This window comes from Crassostrea angulata, chromosome 1 (assembly GCF_025612915.1).
Source record: "Crassostrea angulata isolate pt1a10 chromosome 1, ASM2561291v2, whole genome shotgun sequence".
Classification (NCBI taxonomy): Eukaryota; Metazoa; Mollusca; class Bivalvia; order Ostreida; family Ostreidae; genus Magallana; species Magallana angulata.
In genome coordinates this window covers 3,022,365-3,045,616 of record NC_069111.1, presented here as the reverse complement: position 1 = coordinate 3,045,616, position 23,252 = coordinate 3,022,365, and the positions used below count along the sequence as shown (strand labels likewise).

General features: G+C 37.6%; 3 protein-coding genes across 9 annotated transcripts; 1 reads left to right on the top strand and 2 right to left on the bottom strand.

The window, feature by feature from the left end:
• Window positions 1-243: 243 nt before the first annotated feature.
• LOC128182761 (rho-related protein racA-like) lies at window positions 244-6,247 on the bottom strand. Of its 2 annotated transcripts, none has more exons than XM_052851517.1 (10): window positions 6,148-6,247; window positions 4,238-4,431; window positions 3,297-3,465; window positions 2,787-2,923; window positions 2,402-2,528; window positions 2,103-2,293; window positions 1,388-1,571; window positions 1,072-1,308; window positions 642-985; window positions 244-519 (listed from the first exon to the last, which is right to left on the bottom strand). In XM_052851517.1, exons 2-10 carry the CDS (start codon window positions 4,418-4,420, stop codon window positions 307-309), a joined length of 1,785 nt encoding a protein of 594 aa, XP_052707477.1. In that variant the 5' UTR covers window positions 4,421-4,431; window positions 6,148-6,247; the 3' UTR covers window positions 244-306. The 2 variants fall into 2 exon arrangements, with proteins under 2 accessions (XP_052707477.1, XP_052707470.1); XM_052851510.1 differs by lacking the exon at window positions 6,148-6,247 and adding an exon at window positions 5,801-6,008.
• A 275-nt stretch (window positions 6,248-6,522) lies between these two features.
• LOC128182785 (protein gustavus-like) lies at window positions 6,523-22,008 on the top strand. 6 transcript variants are annotated; one of them, XM_052851543.1, is made up of 5 exons: window positions 6,589-6,628; window positions 18,059-18,103; window positions 20,452-20,571; window positions 20,684-21,118; window positions 21,691-22,008. In XM_052851543.1, exons 1-5 carry the CDS (start codon window positions 6,604-6,606, stop codon window positions 21,729-21,731), a joined length of 666 nt encoding a protein of 221 aa, XP_052707503.1. In that variant the 5' UTR covers window positions 6,589-6,603; the 3' UTR covers window positions 21,732-22,008. The 6 variants fall into 6 exon arrangements, with proteins under 6 accessions (XP_052707517.1, XP_052707503.1, XP_052707497.1 ...); XM_052851537.1 differs by lacking the exon at window positions 6,589-6,628 and adding an exon at window positions 15,631-15,956; XM_052851550.1 differs by lacking the exons at window positions 6,589-6,628; window positions 18,059-18,103 and adding exons at window positions 15,633-15,956; window positions 19,945-19,971 and having other exon boundaries at window positions 21,691-22,007.
• LOC128182775 (rho-related protein racA-like) lies at window positions 10,201-15,516 on the bottom strand. The gene is made up of 10 exons (XM_052851527.1): window positions 15,242-15,516; window positions 14,570-14,763; window positions 14,091-14,259; window positions 13,708-13,844; window positions 13,102-13,222; window positions 12,828-13,018; window positions 12,291-12,474; window positions 11,967-12,203; window positions 11,537-11,880; window positions 10,201-11,436 (listed from the first exon to the last, which is right to left on the bottom strand). Exons 2-10 carry the CDS (start codon window positions 14,750-14,752, stop codon window positions 11,224-11,226), a joined length of 1,779 nt encoding a protein of 592 aa, XP_052707487.1. The 5' UTR covers window positions 14,753-14,763; window positions 15,242-15,516; the 3' UTR covers window positions 10,201-11,223.
• Window positions 22,009-23,252: the final 1,244 nt, after the last annotated feature.

Below are 23,252 nucleotides of genomic sequence, written 5' to 3'. Positions count from 1 at the left end.
GACATTTTACTGAGGGACTGGCTCTGTTCACACAATCGGTACTTTCGCTACCCATTCATATCAAACAATCTCAGTACTTGTGCAATACATTACAACCAGATAGCTGGTATCTTTGCACAAATGTCATTGGTAGACGTGCACCTCCAGGGGCAATGTTCATCACTAATGCACTGTCTCCATAGAGATGATTCGTGACATGCATGTGCATGCCTGAATAAATGTAGATTTGTATTCAAACCGCTGTTATTTTTTAACACAATTGCAGTTTGTTGTAGTTTATCACAATTTAGAGTTAAAAGTATGATATCACATAACACTACATTTCTCTCCCATTTTCTCCATCTCTTTCTCATACTGTTTCACTTCCTCTAAATAGGACAATGGCGGCCATCTGTGCTCCTCCACGTGCTCTATATTACTTCCGGTTAGCAAGGAGAATTCCTTTCTTTTCTCGAATGCAATGTAGTTAGAAGATATGAAGTGGAGACACCAGTTAGAGAGCTGCTCTGCATTATATAGCTGAAAATCACAAGGGTACAGATTCTTTAAAAATAAGAAATGATCAGAAGATCAATATGAGGACAAAAAGTCGATGCAGTTATTAGACTATTAGTTGACAAGAATTAGTTTTAAAAACCAACCTGTGACGTCAGTAATAGGCCGATGACGTCTATTTCTGATTTCTCGATTTGCTTGGTTACACTTCGATCAACTTCTTTGGTAATGTAAAGCTCACAGAGATTTACCAGTCTCTTTTGACCGTATTCATCCGCCAGTACCATGATCCCAACCGAGTCACCGTCTTCGATGGGGGCGTGGTCCGAGTAGAGGTACTCCATGAGGGCCATGAAACACTCTGACGTCACTTCCTTTAGCTGGACCTCGGACACAGTACTCTGACTCTCTACAAAACTTCCTCCAAACATGGCCGACATGACCTCACATCTCGCCCCGAGAACAACTTTGTTGGCGTAAATTTTTGTTCCTGAAATAGAGATAAAAATTGGAATAAGTTTCAACTGCAATGCCTCTCTAACAGTATAGACCCGTTTTGTTGAAAAGGCACCTTACCTTCAATATGGAAGATGACGTCGGCATATTCAGGGTTGTTCAAGAACATATCTTTCATTCGTTTTCCTGTTTCGTCGTTGAGAAACGTCCCAATGCTTGGATTCAAAAAATCCATCTCCTTCAAACAGTTATCACAGATTGTGTCTAGTTGTCCCAACCCAAACATTTTGGCCAATCTGCTTAGATCGTGGATTTCGTCTTCGATACCCGTAACGTCCTCAGGTAGATTCGGTAATCCTACATTGGAGAAAAGAAAGGATTACCACAATTCTTTTTTATTTTTAAATTGCGGATTTATTAATGGAGAAGGCTGTACCTGTGTAGAGGAACTGTAGAACCCGCACGAAAGACTTGGGCCGGATTCCATCACACAGCTGTATGGTTGTGTGAGTTTTCACATCATTCTCCTCTATGACCGTTGCTATGCCTTCCACTGCCCCTGATGTTAAATCTTGTGTCGAGAAAGATTCGTCCTCAATTTCGGACAGTTGATTTCTTTGCTGAAAATGAAATGGTCGGTCGTTTGATATTTTTTGTGGCTGTTTTGATGTTTTGAAAACATGACATGTGGATGCAATATTTGACTGAAACGGTTAAAATGAAATTTCTCAGGTATAAAGAAAAAAGTATTTCACCGTTCAAATATGCAATTTTTGCAGCTTCTTGAATAAATCTTTACTAATATTTCATCTAATCATGGGCTTTTTTAAAAATACATTTTTTAACAAATTTCCAATACTTTTAAACTATTTTGATAATTTATGTGAAAAATATTTTTCAAGGTCCTAATGGAACAATGACTCATTGATGGTAGAGTTACACGGGCACTCCTTAAATGAGTGAGAGACTATAACAATGACAATTACTCCTTCTGTTAAACAAAGGTGAAGTTTCTTTCAAATTTGCCATAGTGAATCGAATCTCTAGAACAACTTAGATTTCTTTTGGAAATCATAGGTAAAAAGCAAATTCTTTTTTATTAGACGAGTCTCGCAAGAATGGGGAATTTTGAGGACAGATTCTTTAGCAACCTGTTCACTTTGAGAGAATCTGAAGACTTTCTGGAAGAACTTGGAGGCTGCACACAGCACCAGGCGATGTGCATCGAGTTTGTGGTTCCCCTCCAGTATAAACGTCACGTCAGAGTGGACAGGATTCTGTAGCGCCTTCGTCCAATCAGAACTGAATGTTGACGTCATTATTTCTACCCACGGAGCCTTTCCTGTAAGAGAGATCCAACTTTCAGAGCTATTCCACTTTTAGTTTTCAAAAAAAGGGGGGGGGGGTAAAAAAACACGTGCAAGTACATGTACTATAAAGTGCCACCCACCGGCTGGAGGCATAACGGGGGGTAGAGGTACATGCTTCTTCTTCTTTGAAAAACCAAATCCACCAATCCCAATCCCAAAGGATTTCGCTTTCTTCTTACTATTACTGCATTCTGACGCTCGTTTGATCTGAGTGAAGATGAAAGTATCTTGATATATGGTTAAGATTCAACGTATAAAAGAATAGGCCGACATACCGATCTCTCTCTCTCTCTCTCTCTATATATATATATATAGCCACACTACTGGTAGCCACACTATAGGTAGCCACACTTCTGGTAGCAACACCCTCGGTAGCCACGCTACTTAATCCACACTTTTGGTAGGCAGACCGTTGGTACCAACACTATTAGTAGCCACACCCTCGGTAGCCACATCCAGACTTACCGCGGTGTTAAAGCACTCCTTTAGGCCAGTCTGTGTCAGGGAACTTGTCTCACAGAACGACATCCGGAGTCGTTTCGCCAGCTCCTGCCCCTCCTCCGTACTAACCATCTCCTCTCTCCTGGATGATGACCTTAAATCTTCAAAAGAAAAAGAATTGAAGGTCTCAAGACTCTCCGAAAGCATATTTATGTTTCAGGAGTCAAATTAATATTTTTGACACTGCCATGTGCAGATCCCTCCTCTGTTGGAAAATTTATACATATCAAATTCATACAGTAAAGTAACCTGATATACGCACTGGACTCTTCTCCTAGCAAGAACTTCTTTACTCCCCCCCCCCCCCCCCGGTCCTGAGATATATAACTTGCGGTTCGCGCCAGTTGGTTATTTTCCTTAGAGGTCTCAGCCTTTACTTACTATTTGTCACCAGTGTGATATTTTACACATTTACACCACCTACTTTTGCAAGATTTCGTGATGTGGCCAATTTTTTTATAAAATGCAACTTACCTGATTTGCAAGCAACCAGAAGAATTGGAACGTTTGGACAAAAGTGCTCAATCTCCGGTATCCATTTTGCCTCGACGTTCTCAAAGGAGCACCTGCTCTCTATAGAGTAGCAGAGGAGGAAGATGTCGGTGCCGGGGTAGGACAAGGGACGCAATCTGTCGTAATCCTCCTGATAACAAGTGTTCATAAACGTATAATACTAGTATCAATTAAATCAAAATCAACGGTGTCAGACGTCAAATTAAGTTTATTGTCAACATTATCTATCGTTAACTTTATTTCTTACTCCCCTCCCCCCTGGTTGCTCTTTTCTTTTTCTTATATTTAGCTCTAACGCATGTTCGATCATTGTTTTTAGTTGAATATAGGTTTATTAAATGTAAAATACAGGCACACAACATCGTTTTTGAAAGAGGACAGACTGATTCAATATTGAATTATCTATAATGTACATGTATATGTTAATTTGAGAAAAATGTTTGTTGCGACAAAAAGTGTCCGATATACCATTTTAAACAATGTTAAAGGGTACCTCCAGTCAAAAATTTGTATTTTATCAAAATACTCCACAACTGATAAGCGACCTTTTCAGATTTTACGCTCGTGCGTTTCCGTGAGAATGGAGAAAATGTCACATTTAATTGCTTATATCTGCTTAACCAGTGCAGATATTAAGGTGCGGATTTTTTAAGGTTTCTAATATAAATCAATTCTATTGATTGCTAAAAAAAAGATTTCGACTGGAGGCACCCTTTAAGTTACAACTTTTTATTCATATATTGTACCTGATTTAACTCTATTTATCAAATGGCTTTAGTGCATAAACAAAACGAATGTCTTCTCATGTTGTCCGTCTGTCTGTCCTTCCGTTTATCATTAAGTCACACCTGCGTGTATTTCTGTACATGTTATATATGAAATGTTTGCTGACCGACACGCACCTGCCCAGCTGTGTCCCACAGTGCCAGACAGTAGGGCTTGCCGTCCACCGTCACGTTGGCGCAGTAGTTGTCAAATACCGTGGGGATGTACTCGGACGGGAAGGCGTTCGTAGTGTAGGAGATCAGGAGGCAGGATTTACCCACTCCCCCGTCACCCAGAACAAGAAGCTTAATGTTCTCCATGGCGCTTATACCTACCAATCAGACAATTAAAAAGTACACGTGTAAAAAATATCGGTGGTACAGCATGGCGCTACATTTGTACAACCTACCCATCAAGTACAGAAGCATTAACAAAGAGATGTTTTTCTTAAAGTTTTACTTTTCAAATTTTTATGTTTTCATTGCTTCACTAAAAGATAATTACGATGGTTTACCAAAATGTTAGGGTCAATTTTCTATGCATATGCGCAATGTTGGATCAAGAAATTTCCGAACGGGGAAGGGGGGGGGGTGCAAAAATTTCCCCCCATGGTATGTGATTAGGCAATAATAATCTTCCAAATTTTAGAAATGTTTAGAGGATAACGGCACCGTAATATTAACTTGATATTGGCGTTCCTGTTTACGTAAAAATCAATCAATTTGACTTATTTATTTTTATTTGTAATCATCTAATTGATTTATTGGATGAAAATAAAAAAAATTACAGGAACTTCGGTTAATACTAGCAAAACTTTAAATGATGATAACATATATATACTGTGCCGTCTCAGTCCAAGACTGGCGTTGCAGCCATTTACAAATAACCTCGAAACCATTTTAGTTCATCAAAACTTTTAATAGTAACATGTAGTTTATTGTTGTAGGCATGTAATATTTATTTCGACCCTTTATGATTCATGACAAATGACCCTTTATATAATCCGACACTGATTAATCTACACATTTCACTCAGAACTAATCGAGTATCCGCCTTTGTAAAGGTTCTGTATCTCACTTATAACTTGACAACTGCATGGTGCTATAATTTAGCTGACGATTCAAAATACCTTACTTAAACATTGAAAATATTAAAATTTGAAAAATAAATATAAACCGTGAAAACACCCCTTTCAAAAGAATTAAATTCACGTATAACTTCATAAATAATTTATAAATTATTTGTCATTATTTAGATTATACTAGTATTATTGGTATGTTCTCCTTAATTGCATATAATGTACACTTCTATTTGTATCGTCTAGCGAAAAATGATATATTATGTGCTCTTAATTTACATGGTAACGCTAAAAGGGAATCTACTTAGTATTCAAAGAGACAAGAACTGAAAAATCAAACAAAATGCAAAAAGTTAAGGAAAATGGAATGATATTAATCTTAAATTTTTTCATATTATAAAGACATAAATGATTAAGATATAACAATGATTTCAACATGCCATATATTGTATGCCCATATACCTCGCAATTTATCCGTTTAATTAATATGATACATGCATATGCATGTTTTTGTATGCGGTGTATACGTATGAGAGAGAGAGAGAGAGAGAGAGAGAGAGAGAGAGAGAGAGAGAGAGAGAGAGAGGGGTAAGTAAAAAAAATCTAAAAAGGTATAACATACCCTATCCTCTTTCTGCAGATTCTGTGTCAAAATAATAATATCCTGTATTTATAATCACATACTCATCCGTTTCTATTTATACAACACGGTGGAATACGGATATATTTATTGACCAATGAAACGTCGAGATAAATTTATCTACACACCAAGCTGAATTAAAAATAGAACAAGCTATATAAGCATAGAGATTTTCTTTGGGATTATCATTGTACATTGATCGACAACAATTTAACATATCAAGGAAATACATTGATTATTTTTTATTACAAAGAGAACTAAAAACTAAGACACGTTAGTATACTAGCTGATAATCCTTTTTATCTTAACCCCTTTCCCCGTATACATACCTGTGTGTGTTAAATGTACATGACGACCATAAGTAAATACACATAGATATATAAATACACATTGCTTTGTATTTATTAGAGCTGATTGAATTTAAATTCCTCTCGCTGAATGTGCCAAGGCAGGCATTGAATAACCGCGTTAACTCTACTCTAACTTCTACAAACTGAACTGAGACATGTACATATTCCATGTCCCCGAACAACATGCAGCAAACGATCGACAAATGCATTGTCCGTGTGCACAAGATCAATACAAGTCTCTGTAAGTCAATTCGGATCAAGTGACAATTAAATTGGATCCAGCAAAAGTCTGTGTTAAGGCTATCATTTAATCCATTTCCTAGGATTTTTACTAGGGATCCTCGTTATTCTCGACTTTACGGAGGATTCCCGCCGCTTATTCCGGACTTCGCTTATTCTGGCGTCCAATATCCACGCCTTGCTCAGCCATGATACATGGGGAGCGGTGCATCCAGCAACGGTAGGTTTCAATCAAGTGATAGAGTAGTTGCATCTCAGTGGCGGATCCAGCGCCGGCGCGCCGGGCGCCCCCCCCCCCCCCCGTTTGATTTTTCTTTTTTTTTGTGGATGATTTTTTTCTGATCATATAAAAGCATGCTTTACTTTAATATTAAATTCAATTTGTAAAATGAAAAATACAAAGATTTATAATTTGTAGGCATATTCATGTAGAAGTGTTATTTCATTCGATATAGTTTAGTAATTAAAAAAAAATAGGAACGGCTCAACTTGTGTACGAGTGGACTTCTTGTGTAAGACTCGGTTTATTTACGACTGACTTTCGGCTGCAGCGTCTGCAAATTGAACATGGATAACATGGAAAATTTTGAATTACTTCGGCGGTCTGTCCTAGATCGTGACAAAAGTCAGTGTCAAGTCATTCATGCACAACTTATCAACGGTATTCGAGATATCATTAGAGATTGTCCCAAAATAGAAATGCTTCAGAGATTGAAAGAAGACACGCTGGCAAATGCACTTATTTCTGATGATAATGTGTGTTACGAAGCTAAAAAGGTTCCCGGTGACGGGAATTGTTTGTACAACTGCGTTTCCATCTTCATAACAGGTAATTTGTTTTAAAATTAATATTTTATTATTAAAATCTGAAAACTTGCTATAGAAAATGAAATAATTAGAAGTGTTTGGAAATGAAATTAAACAAGTAAAAGCAAATTTTAGGCTATACTATAGATCTCCTGATCATTTTTTAGAAGCAAAAATTTTAATACCAGTACTATCAATTTATAATATCATATATATTTTTTTAAGTTAAAAATGTGTGGCTTAAAAATTACCAGTGTTAAAAAATGCTTGAATTTTGATTGAGTTTCGACAGGACACAGTGCACTGTATATATTGCTTTAACTACACATATAAAACGTAAATAAATAATGCAGTCATAAATATTTAGAAAAAAATCATTTAATTTTGTTTAGGCGATACGAATCTTTCCTGGAAGATAAGGATTATTGTTGCAGCCGAGTTGTTTATACGGGCCAGTGATTATGCTGATCATCCAATACTTGACGATGTTCTTGCCTGTAAAAAAATATTTACTGATCACTCTGACACTCTGTTCTCGCTAATATTATCTGATGATGGTGGTGCAAATTTTGATAGAACACGAAACAGGGAAGATGCTATTATATGTGAATCGGTGAAAACTTGTGAAGATAATTCTTTCTGCAGCTTTTGTTACTTCAAAATTAAATGTCTCATAACATTTTGGTAACATTTCTAGTGACTAAAATGACGGGAAAATAAGTAAAAATTGGCCCTCCAGACAACATGATTTTGCCTTTCAAAATATCTAGATTTCAGGAGCTTCCGGGGGCTTCGCCCCCTGGACCCCCACCAGGGCTTCGCCCTGGACCCACTGGGGGCCTCAAGGCGGCCCCTAGACCCCCTGCCTTTAACTGCGCCCCCCCCCCCCGTTTTCAAATTCCTGGATCCGCCACTGCATCTGACCATTATTCTTAGTTTAAACTACACTCCCCACCTTATATCCCTGTTTTGTGAATTTTCCTCAGCGCTTTCAAACTTCGCTTTTATTGCTGCGCACCTCCTTAACGTTTCTTCATAATACCCCAGCGGTGGGTATAAAGTACATGTACAACTGATGGTGTTACAAATGTAAAACTACGACACCCACCCCTATATTGCGGAACCGCCACCCCCTTCCCCTACAAACACAATTTTCTTCCATCATCCATATACTCAGTATATGTTTTTGATTTATGTACAACTATTCCAACATCCCCTTCCATTGACGAATAGAAAGCGACCTTGGTCTCCCAATAATAAGTGTAACGAATGAATTATTGAAAACAATCACAAAACACCAAGTTATTCAGTTCATATATAAGGTCAAACCCTACTGTGTGAACCGTGCATTGTAGAGAGGCACCTACTTTAATCCGCCCGGGAGCGCATGTTTGATTCAAGTAAGTTGGATGTTTCACGGGAACACAGTTTAATTAATACTCCATGAACCGTAGAGCTGTAGCTTTCCGGGAGATATTTTTCAGGAGAGGTACAGTTTTACAGTTGACACCTCTTGCGCGTACGTCTGATTCACTGACACCACTCTGAACCCATTCTACCCCTGCGGCAATGTACCCCAGGGGATGGTTTTGTTTAATGATTTGATTTGATGCATACTTCTGTATAAGATATGTCTTTCAACGTTGAATACCTCACAAAACATATTCTTGACAAAATAAAATCATGTTGGTCCAATAAATCAATTAAAATATTAATTTCAAATATAGTTATGACAACTTTTCAATATGAGAAAATTACTCTTTTTAGACAGTTTTCGACCTAGGGGAAATCATTCGCGATTTTACACGGTTTTCTTTGTAAATAATAAATAATTCTCTTCAAGATGTTTCATGATTTTATTACATGTCTTCTCGGGCGAATATTTGTCCCATCGGAGACAGGGAAGCCCTGGAGTGTTATGTTGCCCGATGCCGAAGACAGAGGGCGACATAACACTCCAGGGCTTTCCTGTTACTTCAGGGCACATATTCTGGTATGTCGCCTTCGAGGCCATGTAATATCTGTATGTTATACATTTATCGATCGAGCTACTTAATTGATGTAGATATTAATTTTAATTTACTGTACAATAATAGCAATAAACTCTTTGTTCTTATGATTTGTACGAGTTTGAGCATTGAAAATACCTTACTTAAGCATTGTAATTATCGAAGTTTGTGAAATTAAGTTAAAATCTTGATTATGCCCCCTTTAAAAGAAGTTGGTCCATGTATAATATAACTTAAAAATATATTTTATGTTATTTGTTATCATTTAGATAATATTAGTATTACAAATACATGTAGAAACAACGTATATATACACTCATGTATTTATCTTTATATATTTACATTTTCAGTGTCTTTTGTCTGAGATAGCACTACATTATATCTATTTTTTACTGCACAGTCCAATAAATTCAAATAATGTATTTTTGGGGTGCAGGCAGAATTTGCATAATTGATATTCTACTGAAATTTTATAGATATAAGTAATAAGGAATCATTCTTTGAATATAATGAGAGGATACTTTCGGTCGGGGTGTGATCAATCATAACATAAAGCCTTTATTGGATTTGATCACGCACCGACCAAAAATATGACCTCATGATACTATTTGATCACGTGACTCGAAATTAATACAACACATAATAGTTGTTCACGAAACACGTTCGAATAGATTTCGAGTCACGTGATCAAAGTGTTAATAGTAGGATCTTGACATAACGTGACACTCAAAGCTTGGAGATATTATGGGGACAATGACACCGGAACGATAATGTCTCTGAAATTATTCTCATAACTAAAGTTATAGTGTAGAGAAAATACTTATGCAGTGTGGCAGTATACTAGTATACAAATTACATGATAGATAAAATTATTGGTACAAGCACGGTGAAGGGTTGTAGATAACTGTTACAAGTTAACCGGGGGGGGGGGGGGGGGGGCTAACTCTTTCAAAGGTAGTACGTAATAGTTCACAACATTGAATACTGATAAGTTGGTTTTTATTTGTGACATTGAGCAATGTATCAAATTGAAAAGTACTTTGATTTGATATGAAATATTTTCGTACATACATACATACATACATACATACATACATACATACATGTAACTCTTGAATCTGATATACATACATCAGAACATTAGAAAAGATAATGAAATTTATCCTCAATTTCATCGCAATTTCATTACAGTCACATAATGTACAATTTATGTTCTCTCTAAGAATATCATAATCTACTTGTCTCAATAAGTAGTTGCATCATCCGTTTAAAAAAAAACAATATTTCTTACGTAGTTTTGTCGGTAAATTCATTATCCAGTGATCTTTTAAAAAGCGCGAAATTTAACCCCTTTCTACCTCTCTCTATACTACGACTGCTTGAACTGGTCTAATAAAATTTTGCGTAGTTTTTGACTAGGATATATTTGTAAAACTCCAAAGTGTGAAGGAATTTTAAAGCTTGATGGTCACGGTAAAGTCCGATCTTCTGCGTAAACCCAGACGATTTAGTACGCCAAAGTCCGATGGCTCGCGTGCAGTCACCAGAGACCGATGGTTCAGCGCTAAATTGTTTTTTATTTGAATTAACAAAGTGAGGGAGAATTTAAAATTTTGATACATGTACATATGCATTACTAGTTTTTATACTACACTTCAATATTGGAGAAAATATTTCATAGGATATTTAATTGAAGAACTGGCTCCGTTCACAATTAGTACTGTCGCTATATATGCATATGTCGATATCCTATCATATTAACCAATTTCAGTACTTGTGCGATACATTTCAACCAGACAACTTGTATCCTTACACAAATGACTAAATCACTGGTACATGTACGACTTCAGAGCTATTTCCCATCACTAATGCACTGTCTCCTTGCAGAGAAGATTTGGGCATATGCATGCCTGAATAATGCGAAAGCGTAAAATGTAACCGGATTTGTTATTCCAACAGCTCTTTTATTTTTACTTAAATTGGGGATTTTAGTATTATATCACATAACACTACACTTCTCTCCCATTTTCTCCATCTCTTTCTCATACTGTTTCACGTCCTCTAAATAGGACAATGGCGGCCACCTGTGCTCCTCCACGTGCTCTATATTACTTCCGGTTAGCAAGGAGAATTCCTGTCTTTTCTCGAATGCAATGTAGTTAGAAGATATGAAGTGGAGACACCAGTTAGAGAGCTGCTCTGCATTATATAGCTGAAATAATTTAAAAACCCTAAAATTAAGATTGAACATGTCACGGCTAAAAGACAAGTTTAACGCTATAAGTTAAAATTTTTCTTTTCTTAAAACCAACCTGAGACGTCAGTAACAGGCCTATGACGTCAATTTCTGATTTCTCGATTTGCTTGGTTACACTTCGATCCACTTCTTTGGTGATGTGAAGCTCACAGAGATTTACCAGTCTCTTTTGACCGTATTCATCCGCCAGTACCATGATCCCAACCGAGTCACCGTCCTCAATAGGGGCGTGGTCCGAGTAGAGGTACTCCATGAGAGCCATGAAACACTCTGACGTCACTTCCTTTAGCTGGACCTCGGACACAGTACTCTGACTCTCTACAAAACTTCCTCCAAACATGGCCGACATTACCTCACATCTCGCCCCGAGAACAACTTTGTTGGCGTAAATTTTTGTTCCTGAAATAGAGATAAAAATTGGACTAAGTTTCAACAGCAATGCCTCTCTAACAGTATAGACCCGTTTTGTTGAAAAAGCACCTTACCTTCAATATGGAAAATGACGTCGGCATATTCAGGGTTGTTGAAGAACATATCTTTCATTCGTTTTCCTGTTTCGTCGTTGAGAAACGTTCCAATGCTTGGATTCAAAAAATCCATCTCCTTCAAACAGTTATTACAGATTGTCTCTAGTTGTCCCAATCCAAACATTTTGGCCAATCTGCTTACATCGTGGATTTCGTCTTCAATACCCATAACGTCCTTTGGTAGATTGGGCAATCCTATATTGCAAAAAAGGGACTAATCCAAAGCTATGTAAAATTCTTTTTCTTTTCAAATTGTGGATTTATTAATGGAGAAGGCTGTACCTGTGTAGAGGAACTGTAGAACCCGCACGAAAGACTTGGGCCGGATTCCATCACACAGCTGTATGGTTGTGTGAGTTTTCACATCATTCTCCTCTATGACCGTTGCTATGCCTTCCACTGCCCCTGATGTTAAATCTTGTGTCGAGAAAGATTCGTCCTCAATTTCAGTCAGTTGATATCTTTTCTGAAAATGAAAATAAAATGGTCGATTTTTAAATATTTTTGCGGATGTTTTGATCGGATGTATGTGGAAACACTTCTTTTTTTATTTCGACAATTTCTTTCACCTGTGAAATATTTTGCTAATTTATTGTGAAGAAATATATAGCAGGGTCCTTAAATGAGTCAGTAAGAGGCTATTACAATGCAGTTACTCACTTTGTCGTACATATAGTGAATGCTTTATCATAATTTAACTGCGATGCTGAAATAAAACTTTGTACGTTTTTAGAACAGCTTAGATTTTATTGGAAATATTCTAAAATATAATACAGTTTCACAAGACTTGGACACTTTGATGAAGCATGATTTACCAACCTGTTCACTTTGAGAGAATCTGAAGACTTTCTGGAAGAACTTGGAGGCTGCACACAGCACCAGACGATGGGCATCGAGTTTGTGGTTCCCCTCCAGTATAAAAGTCACGTCAGAGTGGACAGGATTCTGTAGCGCCTTCGTCCAAACAGAACTAAATGTTGACGTCATTATTTCTACCCACGGAGCCTTTCCTGCAAGAGAGATCCAACTTTCAGAGCTATTCCACTTTTCGTGCTCAAAAAGACGGATGGGGGTTAGTACATGTGCCACCTACCGACTGAAGGCATGACGGGAGGTAAATGCACCCTCTTCTTTTTTGACCAACTATATCCACTAAATCTACGGTGGGATTTCGCTTTTTTCTTACAATGACTGCATTCTGTCGCTCGTTTGATCTGATTGAAGAACCATAAAGATTTAAAGTATATAATGATAGGCTGATATACTAGTATTAAAAATTAGCCCTAGACGTATTTTGCCAATTTTTAGCTATAAAAATTTGATTTTTAAAAAGTATTTCTAACAGAAATCTAAGTTGTTCTAAAAACACACAAAGTTTCGATCCAGCATGGCAAATTTTGACAGAAATTGTTCAACAAAAGGTGGAAATGTAATTGTGATAGTCTCTTATTCATTTAAGGAGTGCCTAAGTAACTATCAGTGAGTCACACTTAGTAGCCACCCTCTTGGTAGCCACTATCACCACCCTCAATAGCCACACTACTGGTATCCACACTACTGGTAGCCACACCCTCGGTATCCACACTTCTGGTAGCCACACCCTCGGTAGCCACACTACTTAATCCACACTTTTGGTCGGCAGACCGTTTGTACCAACACTATTAGTAGCCACACCCTCGGTAGCCACACCCAGACTTACCGCGGTGTCAAAGCACTCCCTGAGCCCGGTCTGTGTCAGGGAACTGGTCTCACAGAACGGGACCCGGAGTCGTCCCGCCAGCGCCCGCCCCTCCTCTGAACTGACCACCCCCTCTATCTTGGACGATGACCTTAAATCTGAGAGAGAAAACATAATTTAAGATCACAAGCTTATCCCAGGGCACGTTTGTTTTAATATTTATATCATACAAATTTATATCTTTGATATTGAATCTCTTGGAAACAGTGTTTTTAAAGAAAACTTGTGGACGATTTTGTGATAAATAGATTTAATGTATATTATATCCCAAGATTTTCAATGCTGGTAATCCTATTCTTCATATCAGTTTGAATGGCGGACTGTGATATAAAATGCAACTTAACCTGTTTTACAAGCAACCAGGAGAACCGGAACGTCTGGACACACGTGCTCAATCTTCGGTATCCATTTGTCTTCAATGTTCTCAAAGGAGCACCTGTTCTCTATGGAGTAACAGAGAAGGAAGATGTCGGCACCGAGGTACGACAAGGGGCGCTCTCGATCGCATTCCTCCTGATTCAATACAAACGTTCATTGTCTTATAAAATCAATCAAATTAGAATTAGTGTCGTTTCTCATCATATTTCCCCCCCCCCTCCCCCCTTTCGCTCCTTTCCTAATAGTTGGCGATGCCTATTTTAGTTGAATTTCGGTATATTACATGTACGATATCCTTACATGTAAGTCCATTTTTTGTGTCTCATTTACCTGTATGATTTGAATGGCTTTACTAAATAAACGTTATGTCTGTTTGCATGTCCTTTCGTTGTCATTTGTTATGAACAAGTTATGTATTATGAATGGTTGTTTGACTGACACGCACCCTCTTTGCTGTATCCCAGAGTTCCAGACATTTCCGGTCGCCGTCCACCATCACAGTGTCGATGTAGTTGTCGAACACCGTGGGGGTGTGCTCTGACGGGAAGGCGTGGGTGGTATAGGTCAAGAGGAGGCTGGACTTGCCCACGCCTCCGTCCCCCACGACAAGGAACTTAAGGTTCTCCATGGCGCCCAATCCTGCAAATCAAGCTGGAGCTTTACAAATTTTAATTCAAAACTGGTTAAGGTGCCTCACTACACCTTGAAATAGTTTCTCAGCAGAAAATTACTTGATTATGATAGAAAGCATGATGGGTAAGAAGTATTTATACCAAATAGGCGAAAAAATGTGCAATTTTAGATAAAAAATGGTATTTTCAAACATTTCATTCAGTAAACATAAACAAAAGCCCCAGGTGGATTCGAACTCATGACCTGCGGTTCACAAGCCTGATACTTTAACCACTGATCTATGACGATATATATCTGAATACTTTGATACAAACAATTTAAGAAAACATTTAAACCGCCTCCTGTGACGTAGTGTCTTAAAAAGTATAAGTCTCGGTGTAGTGAAGTATCTTAAAACGAGAGAGAGAGAGAGAGATAGAGAGAGAGAAAGAGAGAGAGAGATGTAAGTAAAAAAAAACCAAGTATAAAAAAATGTTAACTATACCTTATCTGCATATTCTGTATTTAAAATCACAATATCACGATGGCCAACGAAACGTCGAGCTAAAATTATCTACACACCAGCTGCTTTAAAAATAGAACAAGCTATAATCCTTCGGATTATCATTATCAACAATTTAACATAGACATATTGATTGATTTTTATTTATCAAAGAGGGCTAAAAACTGCTACACATTAGTTTACTGATAATCCTTTTTATTTTCACCCCATCTCCCCTTATATACCTGTGCTCGGTTCGTTAAGGTGTTAAATGAACATGACGACCTCAAGAAAATACACATAGATCTGTAAGTAAACATTGCTTTGTATTGATTAGAGCTGATTGAATTTAAATTCCTCTCGCTGAATGTGCCAAGGCAGGCATTGAATAACCGCGTTAACTCTACTCTAACTTCTACAAACTGAACTCAGACATGTGCAAATTCCATGTCCCCGAACAGCATGCAGCAAACGATCGACAATGCATTGTCCTTGTGCACACGATCAATACAAGCCTCTGTAAGTCAATTTTGATCCTGTGAAAATTAAACTTGATCGTTAAAAGTATATGTGAGCTTCCATTTAATCCCTGTCTTATTTGGACTTACGAGGGATCTCCGCTTATTCCGGACTTAACGTGGTATTTCCGCTTATTCTGGCGTCCAATATCCACGCCTTGCTCAGCCATGATACATGGGGAGCGGCGCATCAAGCACCGGTAGGTTTAAAACATTCGATAGAGTAGTAAAGATTTTATTTTTACCTGACCATTATTTCCCAGTTTAAACTACATCTCCCATCTTATATCCCTGTATGGTGAATTTCCTTAGCATTCTCTCTACTTCCGCTCTTAGCTCATTGCAGCATTTCCCCAACGGTAGGTACATGGTGTTAATACTACAACCCCCAACAGCAACACCTATATTGCGGTACCGCCAACCCCCCCCCCCCCCCCCAACTCAATGTTATCTGAACAAACGTAGTTTTTTAGGTCACCTGAGTCACTCAGGTGACCTATTGCAATTGGTCTTCGTCCGTCGTCGTGCGTCGTGCGTTAACAATTTTACATTTTTAACTTCTTCTTGAAAACTACCAGGCCAATCGTTACCATTTTTAGTGTGAAGCATCTCTATGGTAAGAAGAATCTAAATTGTAAAATTTATGGCTCTACCACCCCTGGGGTGCCACGGGCTGGGCCAAATATGCAAAAAAAGCCAAATTTTCAAATATCTTCTTCTCTACTCCCACGCATGTGAGGAAAAAACTGGTTGCATGGTTATGATGTCCATGAGGCCCTCTACCAAAATTGTGAAATTTATGGCCCCTGGGTCAGGGGTTCTGGCTCTAGGGTGGGGCCAATATGGCCATATAGTAAAAATGTATTAAATCTTAGAAAATCTTCTTCTCTACTACCATATATATTTTTTAAAAACTAAAGCATGATTATGATGTCCATGAAGCCCTCTACCTAAATTGTGAAATACATGCTCTAGGGTGGGGCCAATATGGCCAAATAGTTAAAATGTATTAAATCTTAGAAAAACTTCTTTTCTCTACTCCCATATATATTTGTTAAAAACTAAATGCATGGTTATGATGTCCATGAGGCCCTATACCAAAATTGTGAAATTTATGGCCCCTGGGTCAGGGGTTCTGGCTCTAGGGTGGGGCCAATATGGCCATATAGTAAAAATGTATTAAATCTTAGAAAATCTTCTTCTCTGCTATCATATATATTTATTAAAAACTAAATGCATGATAATGATGTCCATGAAGCCCTCAATATAAATTGTAAAATTCATGACCCCTAGGTCAGGGGTTCAGGCTCTAGGGTTGGGCCAATATGGCCAAATAGTAAAAATGTATTAAATCTAAGAAAATCTTCTTCTCTACTCCCATATATATTTGTTAAAAACTAAATGCATGGTTATGATGTCCATGAGGCCCTCTACCAAAATTATGAAATTCATGACCCCTTTGTTAGGAGTTCAGGCTCTAGAGTGGGGCCAATATGGCCAAATAGTAAAAATGTTTTAAATCTTAAAAAATCTCTTCTCTACTCCCACAGATGTGGGCGAAAAACTGAATAAATGGTTATGATGTCCACAATCTCCTTGACCTAAACTGTGAAATTCATGGCCCCTGGGTCAGGGGTTCAGGACATGAGGGGGGGGGGGGGGGCATATGGCAATATAGTGTTAATGCATATAATGTTAAAAAATCTTCTTCTATATTCTCACACATCTGTATAAAAAAAACTGACTAATAATTATGTTTACCAGGAAGTCCTCTACTGAAATTTTAATTTTCATGTCCCCTGGGGTATGGGTTTTGACTCTAGGGCAGGGCCAAAATGGATGTATAGATGTTAATGCATATAACGTTAAAAAAGTATATTTTTTACTCCCACACACCTGAAAAGAAAACTGAATTCATGATTTTGTAGACCAGATTTTTAGTTTTTCACCAAAATTATAGGTTTCACAGTTCTTTTTGAAATGTGGTCGTCATTACAAATTTATAATTTTTCTACTCCAGTATGAAACCTAATTATTTAGATGCATATATGAGACTCCATGACAAGTTTGTGTATGGGATATACATTTGTATGCTACTCAGGTGACCGTTAAGGCCAATTGGCCTCTTGTTTTATATAAGTATATTCTGCCAATGCTCTGTTCCATTAACTAATCGAAAGCGACCTTGGTCTCCCAATAAAAGGTGTAAAGAATGAATTATTGAAAACAATCAAAGCACAAACCACCAAGTTATTCAGTTCATTATAAGGTCAAAACCTACTGTGTGAACCGTGCATTGTAGAGAGGTACCAACTTTATTCCGCCCGGGAGCGCATGTTTGATTCAAGTAAGTTGGATGTTTCACGGGAACACATGTGGTTTTACAATATTCTATGAATTGTAGCACTGTACAGGGCTGTACCTTTCCTGTAGATTTTTTTCCGGAGAGGTTCAGTTTTACAGTTTACACTTCTTCCGGTTAAGTTTGCTTCACTGACACCACTCTATCCTGGCGGCACTAAACCCCAAGGGAGGTTTTCGTATAAATTTGCATACTTCTGTATATGATGTGTCTTTATATGTTCTTTACAAGATAAAATCATGTTGGTCCAAATACAAAATGATGTCTATAAAAAAATCAAAATAATGACGCATTAAGGCAGTTTTCCGACCTTGGAGAATCTTTCATGATTTTACACCGTTTTCTCTTAAATAAATTGAAATTCTCTAAAGATGTAAAATATCCCCCTAAACATTTAGTTATTGATGTAGATATTAAAACGGTGTGCCTTTTTTTAAAATAAAAATTAAAGGTATGTGTACAATGTATTCAAATTATTATCTTTGTGTGCATGTTTTCTTTGTAATATATGTTAAATTATATCAAAGTTTAAAATCAAAGATTTCCAAACTCAGCTATAATTGTAATAGTTTAGTTTAGACACTTAAACTTTTTAAAATGTAACATTTGCAATGGACTCTTTCTTCAAAAGATTTGGACAGGTTTTGAAGATAAAAAAGTCAGAATAGGCATCTCAATTTAGGGACTTGCATTGGATCATGGCCTATGAAACAAGCATTCTGAGAAAATTGCATACATTCAAGCAAAACATGTCCCCTACCTGCACCCCCCCCCCCTCAAAAAATTGAAACAATCGTCGTCTGGAAAACGACGTGGGGACAGAATGAGCGACAACCCTATTCCGGTTCTAATAAGCTAGAACCGTTTTAACAATAGCTTGGACTTTCGGTGGGGTGTTAAAATCTAGTTTTCTCATCAAAACAAGCTGTCAGATATTGATTGTAATTCGCTAAGAAAAGCTCATTAATATTCATAAACTGTCAAAATCGGAAAGTCACCCCCCCCCCCTTTAAGATCTGCTCTGTTGTATGAAATCGACGTAGATTCAGTTGATTGAAACAGCCCTGTATGAAGTCTGATAGCTGTCATTGCGTTCAATGTATTCATATTTAGAGGTCCTATCAGCCAATGAAAGGACAGTTAACCAATAACAGACCAGCCTTCATCAAGTTGGAGTTTATTCAGCACTGCCCAAAGCCCAAGCTATTGTTAAAACGGCTAAAGGAAGTTCGTCACCACAGTGAGAACGAGCGCATGATTATTCATTTTACCAGGGCTGCAGATACAGTCTTTGGCTTCCTTTACCGGCAATAGCAACTTCTCAGGCCTTTCCGACAGAGCTCGGATATTAAAACACCTCGAATGTATTACAAAAGCGTCCATCACAACCCCCCTTTTTATAAAATTTGAAATAAATACAACATATTTACGATCTGTTGAGATGTGAGCTAGACTTCACTAAAGCCAATGATACACCCTAAAATATACCACAGAAGCGACATACAAGGCTGTTTAGCCGATATTTATTTTTATGAGAAGCGACTCCATTTTGTATAGAATTCTTACATCCGGAAATGTTAATTCATTCGAGGTGTTTTTCCGAGCCTACCGAAAAGGTCCGAGAGGTTGCGATTGCCTTTACCGGATGAAAAGGTGTGGTCTCCTTCTTTCGTTCCACAGACTTCGGGGCCAAACTTAATACCTTGTCTCACTTAGTTCACAAAACAAATGGGTTACTAGGATATAAGGGGAGAACGAAATAGTTCTGTCCCTATCTTTATATTAGAGTTAAGTTGAGTGAAAATTTATACTCTCTCTCTCTTCAGTACCACGGGATGGCGCTGAAATCATCGGTAAGGGGGACATCTGAATGTTGTGGGATATTTAAATCACTAACCACTTAGTCCGATTAAAACTAGCCCTCTTCCTGGCATTTTGATTAGACTGATGTATTGAAATACTACTAGTAATATATAGAAATACTAACGAGAGAGAGAGAGAGAGAGAGAGAGAGAGAGAGAGAGAGAGAGAGTTTATTCTAGCTTTTGAGAGTTCGACTTTAGTCTTACTGCAAGGGAATATTGGGGTATTGTGGCATAACATTTTCTGTGTGTCTAACTTCATTGCAGAGTTGATTTGTTTTTAACTGTTAAACTCCGTTTTTTGAAATCGTTACGAAATCAATTAATATTAGGCTAAAGTGATAGTTTAAATTGTTTCCATTAAAAAACCGTTTTAATTGTTATTAATTTTAAATCTTTGTTTGATTATTTAGTGATTGATGATACGATAATTTGATTTAACCGGGTATTTACATGTTGTCATGGTTTCAGAATCCCCGTCGTGGACCCGAACCGTTATGTTCTCCCAGAGGTACTACGCTGACGGTCTACAAACCCTGTCTAAAGGATTCGCCAAAATAAACAACAACACCATCGTCAGAACTCGCGCCGGTATCTCTACTCTATCCACTATTGATAATACTTAATCCTTAAAACGTTCAAGGGTAGTTAATCTACTAGCTCTCAAAATTGATGCTCATTATTTAGGATGAATATTTTTTAGGGAATGGTGTAAGCGACGGAGCCAAATGGAGCAGACCGTTTCGAAGAGGAAAACACGTGTTCGAAATAGTTTTCCCGCGCCAAATGCGCGGGAAACACGCATCAGTTGGAATTGGTTTGAAAAAAGCAGCTCTAGTCAGTGACTGTAACAAAACTTTGGTGGGGTCAGACGAACACTCGTGGGGCGTGGATCTAGTGACCAAAGAGGTGTGCCACAACAAACAGAAGATAGGGAAGTTCCCCGGAATCCTGACGAGTCTCCCCGATCGCTTCTACATGTATATAGACATGGATGTGGGGAGCCTACTGTTCGGTCAAGAGGACAAGTTTTTCGGTGTGGCGCTGACCGATGAACATTTGGTCGGGAGCGTCGTGTATCCTATGGTGTCTGCTACACAGACGGGGGCCGCCATTACTGTCGTGTACAGGGGCAAAGGTCAGAAACTTAAACTACCCGGATGTTAGTTCTCTTAAAAAAAACTCAGACCAAAAATTGTTTCGGTATTGTTTCGGAATAAGGGTATAGAATTTGTTCGCATAAAGTTGTCAAAACCATGGAGTTTATTTGTATGCAAATTGATTCACGATGGATAAGCAATCAAAACATTTTTCGTCGACTTGCAATTGAATGATCTTCTCTCTTTATAAGGAAATACACTAAACGTATATTCAAAAATCTTTAGAACAACCGTTAGTCGTCTCAAACTCATTGTCACGTGACATTTGCACTTACAATTTATTGAACTTTGGTCGAGAATGAATGGCATTTGGTTATATCAGTAATCCCCCCCCCCCCCCTTTAATATAAGACTGAAAATATATTTTTTTAAAGGAAACTAATTTTGTGTAGTTTCATAAATCCCGAAAAAATGTATCAGGAAGTGAAAGTAAAATTATATTAAATGTATTATCTAGAATATAGAAAATAAATTTATATTGAACATAAACACATTTTATTTTACATTTATTTATGCTTAATACAGTAGTTTTTTTTTCCTTTAATTTCAGGTAAACATATTGATGGCCCAATTCGAAAGAAAAGAAGATAAACGCAAAACATACCTCGTATAATAAAGGATCGCTAAAATATCTCTCAGGGAAGATTTACAAACTCTATTTAAAACACAAATATACAAAAGGTCCAAGTGGTAAAGAGCTTTAATAAAGAATCTATGAAGAGATATCAAATTGTTTACTGTCTGTATACTGTTACTATTTTCGTGTATTATTTTGTGTCCATGCATTATACATCATGGAGAGAATTGATGGAACATTATTTTGTTTGTTGTATACTTTTATGATTTTCGTGTTGTCGCGCATTACATCAGAGAAATCTACAGTCTTGCATTGTTTGTATTGATCATTCTATACCCCCCCCCCCTTTGCTCGTGTGAATTTAAGATAATATGGACCTTGCCTTGTACAGCTCAGGCACGTAGCATCGTTTTTGAAAGTGGGGGGGGGGGGGGGCAGACTCATCCAAAAAATCTTGACAAGCAAAAAAAAAAAAGAAAAAAAAGGGGGCAATTTGAACTTTCCCAAAATCTTCAAAATCCTAATCCGTGGGGAGGGGGGGGGGGTAGAATATAAGTTCAATTTCACTCCTCATTCCCTTATTTTCATATCAATTTTTTTTTACATACTTCCTAAAAAGTGGGGGGGGGGGGGGCCAACTCCATGATAATTCAATTTTTTATATGTATATTTGAAAAAAATTGTTGCTGCCCCCCCCCCCCCCCCCGATGCTTCGTGCCTGCAGCTGTTGCATGGATTGGTCATCCTATACACCCCCCCCCCCCCAACCCGTTAGTTCACATGTCTGGTCCGCTGTCTCAGGGTAATTATGGTCATTTCCCGGTGGTGTACACTAGAGGATTATGAACAATTAAGCCAAAGGATGAGCGCTTGTCTCTTTACAGTTATCTTAAGGTTTTATCGAGTCAGAACGGCATAAAACTGCCACCTTGTTAAATTTTAAAGCATTTTTACGGACACTGTAAAATGAATGATTTTGTTTCGGATATGTATATCAATACAATCTAACCAATGCAGGACACAATTCTAGCCACTGTTATTGGTGAAAAAGGTTTTTGATTGACGGCAACAAATATACAGGCCCAATAAAACCTCAGATACTGACTCGCACATAGCTACTTTCTTTTTAAATAATCGAAATTAATTACATACATGCTTCTTCTTTATCAGATATAATCCGATAAAAAGTTTTCCTGTTTTTTATTTATTTCATTTCTCTTCATTGAAGATAAACTTCCGACCAGTGTAACAGAGTCGTAGTCAGGTTGTGCGGATCCTCTCGCGGCAACAAAAACATTTAATATTCGGAAATATTAGTTAACAGACAACATTTAAACAACAAGACAACACATTAAGCTTATTTTGTAATTACTGATACTTAGGCAATTCTTCAGAGTGTAGATTAAAGTAAAATCGGGAGCGGACGGATTTGGAACACTACTAACATCATTCAGAATATTGCATCTCAGCGATTTAAAATGAATTTCAAGTATCTGATTTTTGTAATTGTCCCGGCATTGGGACTAGTAATTCTG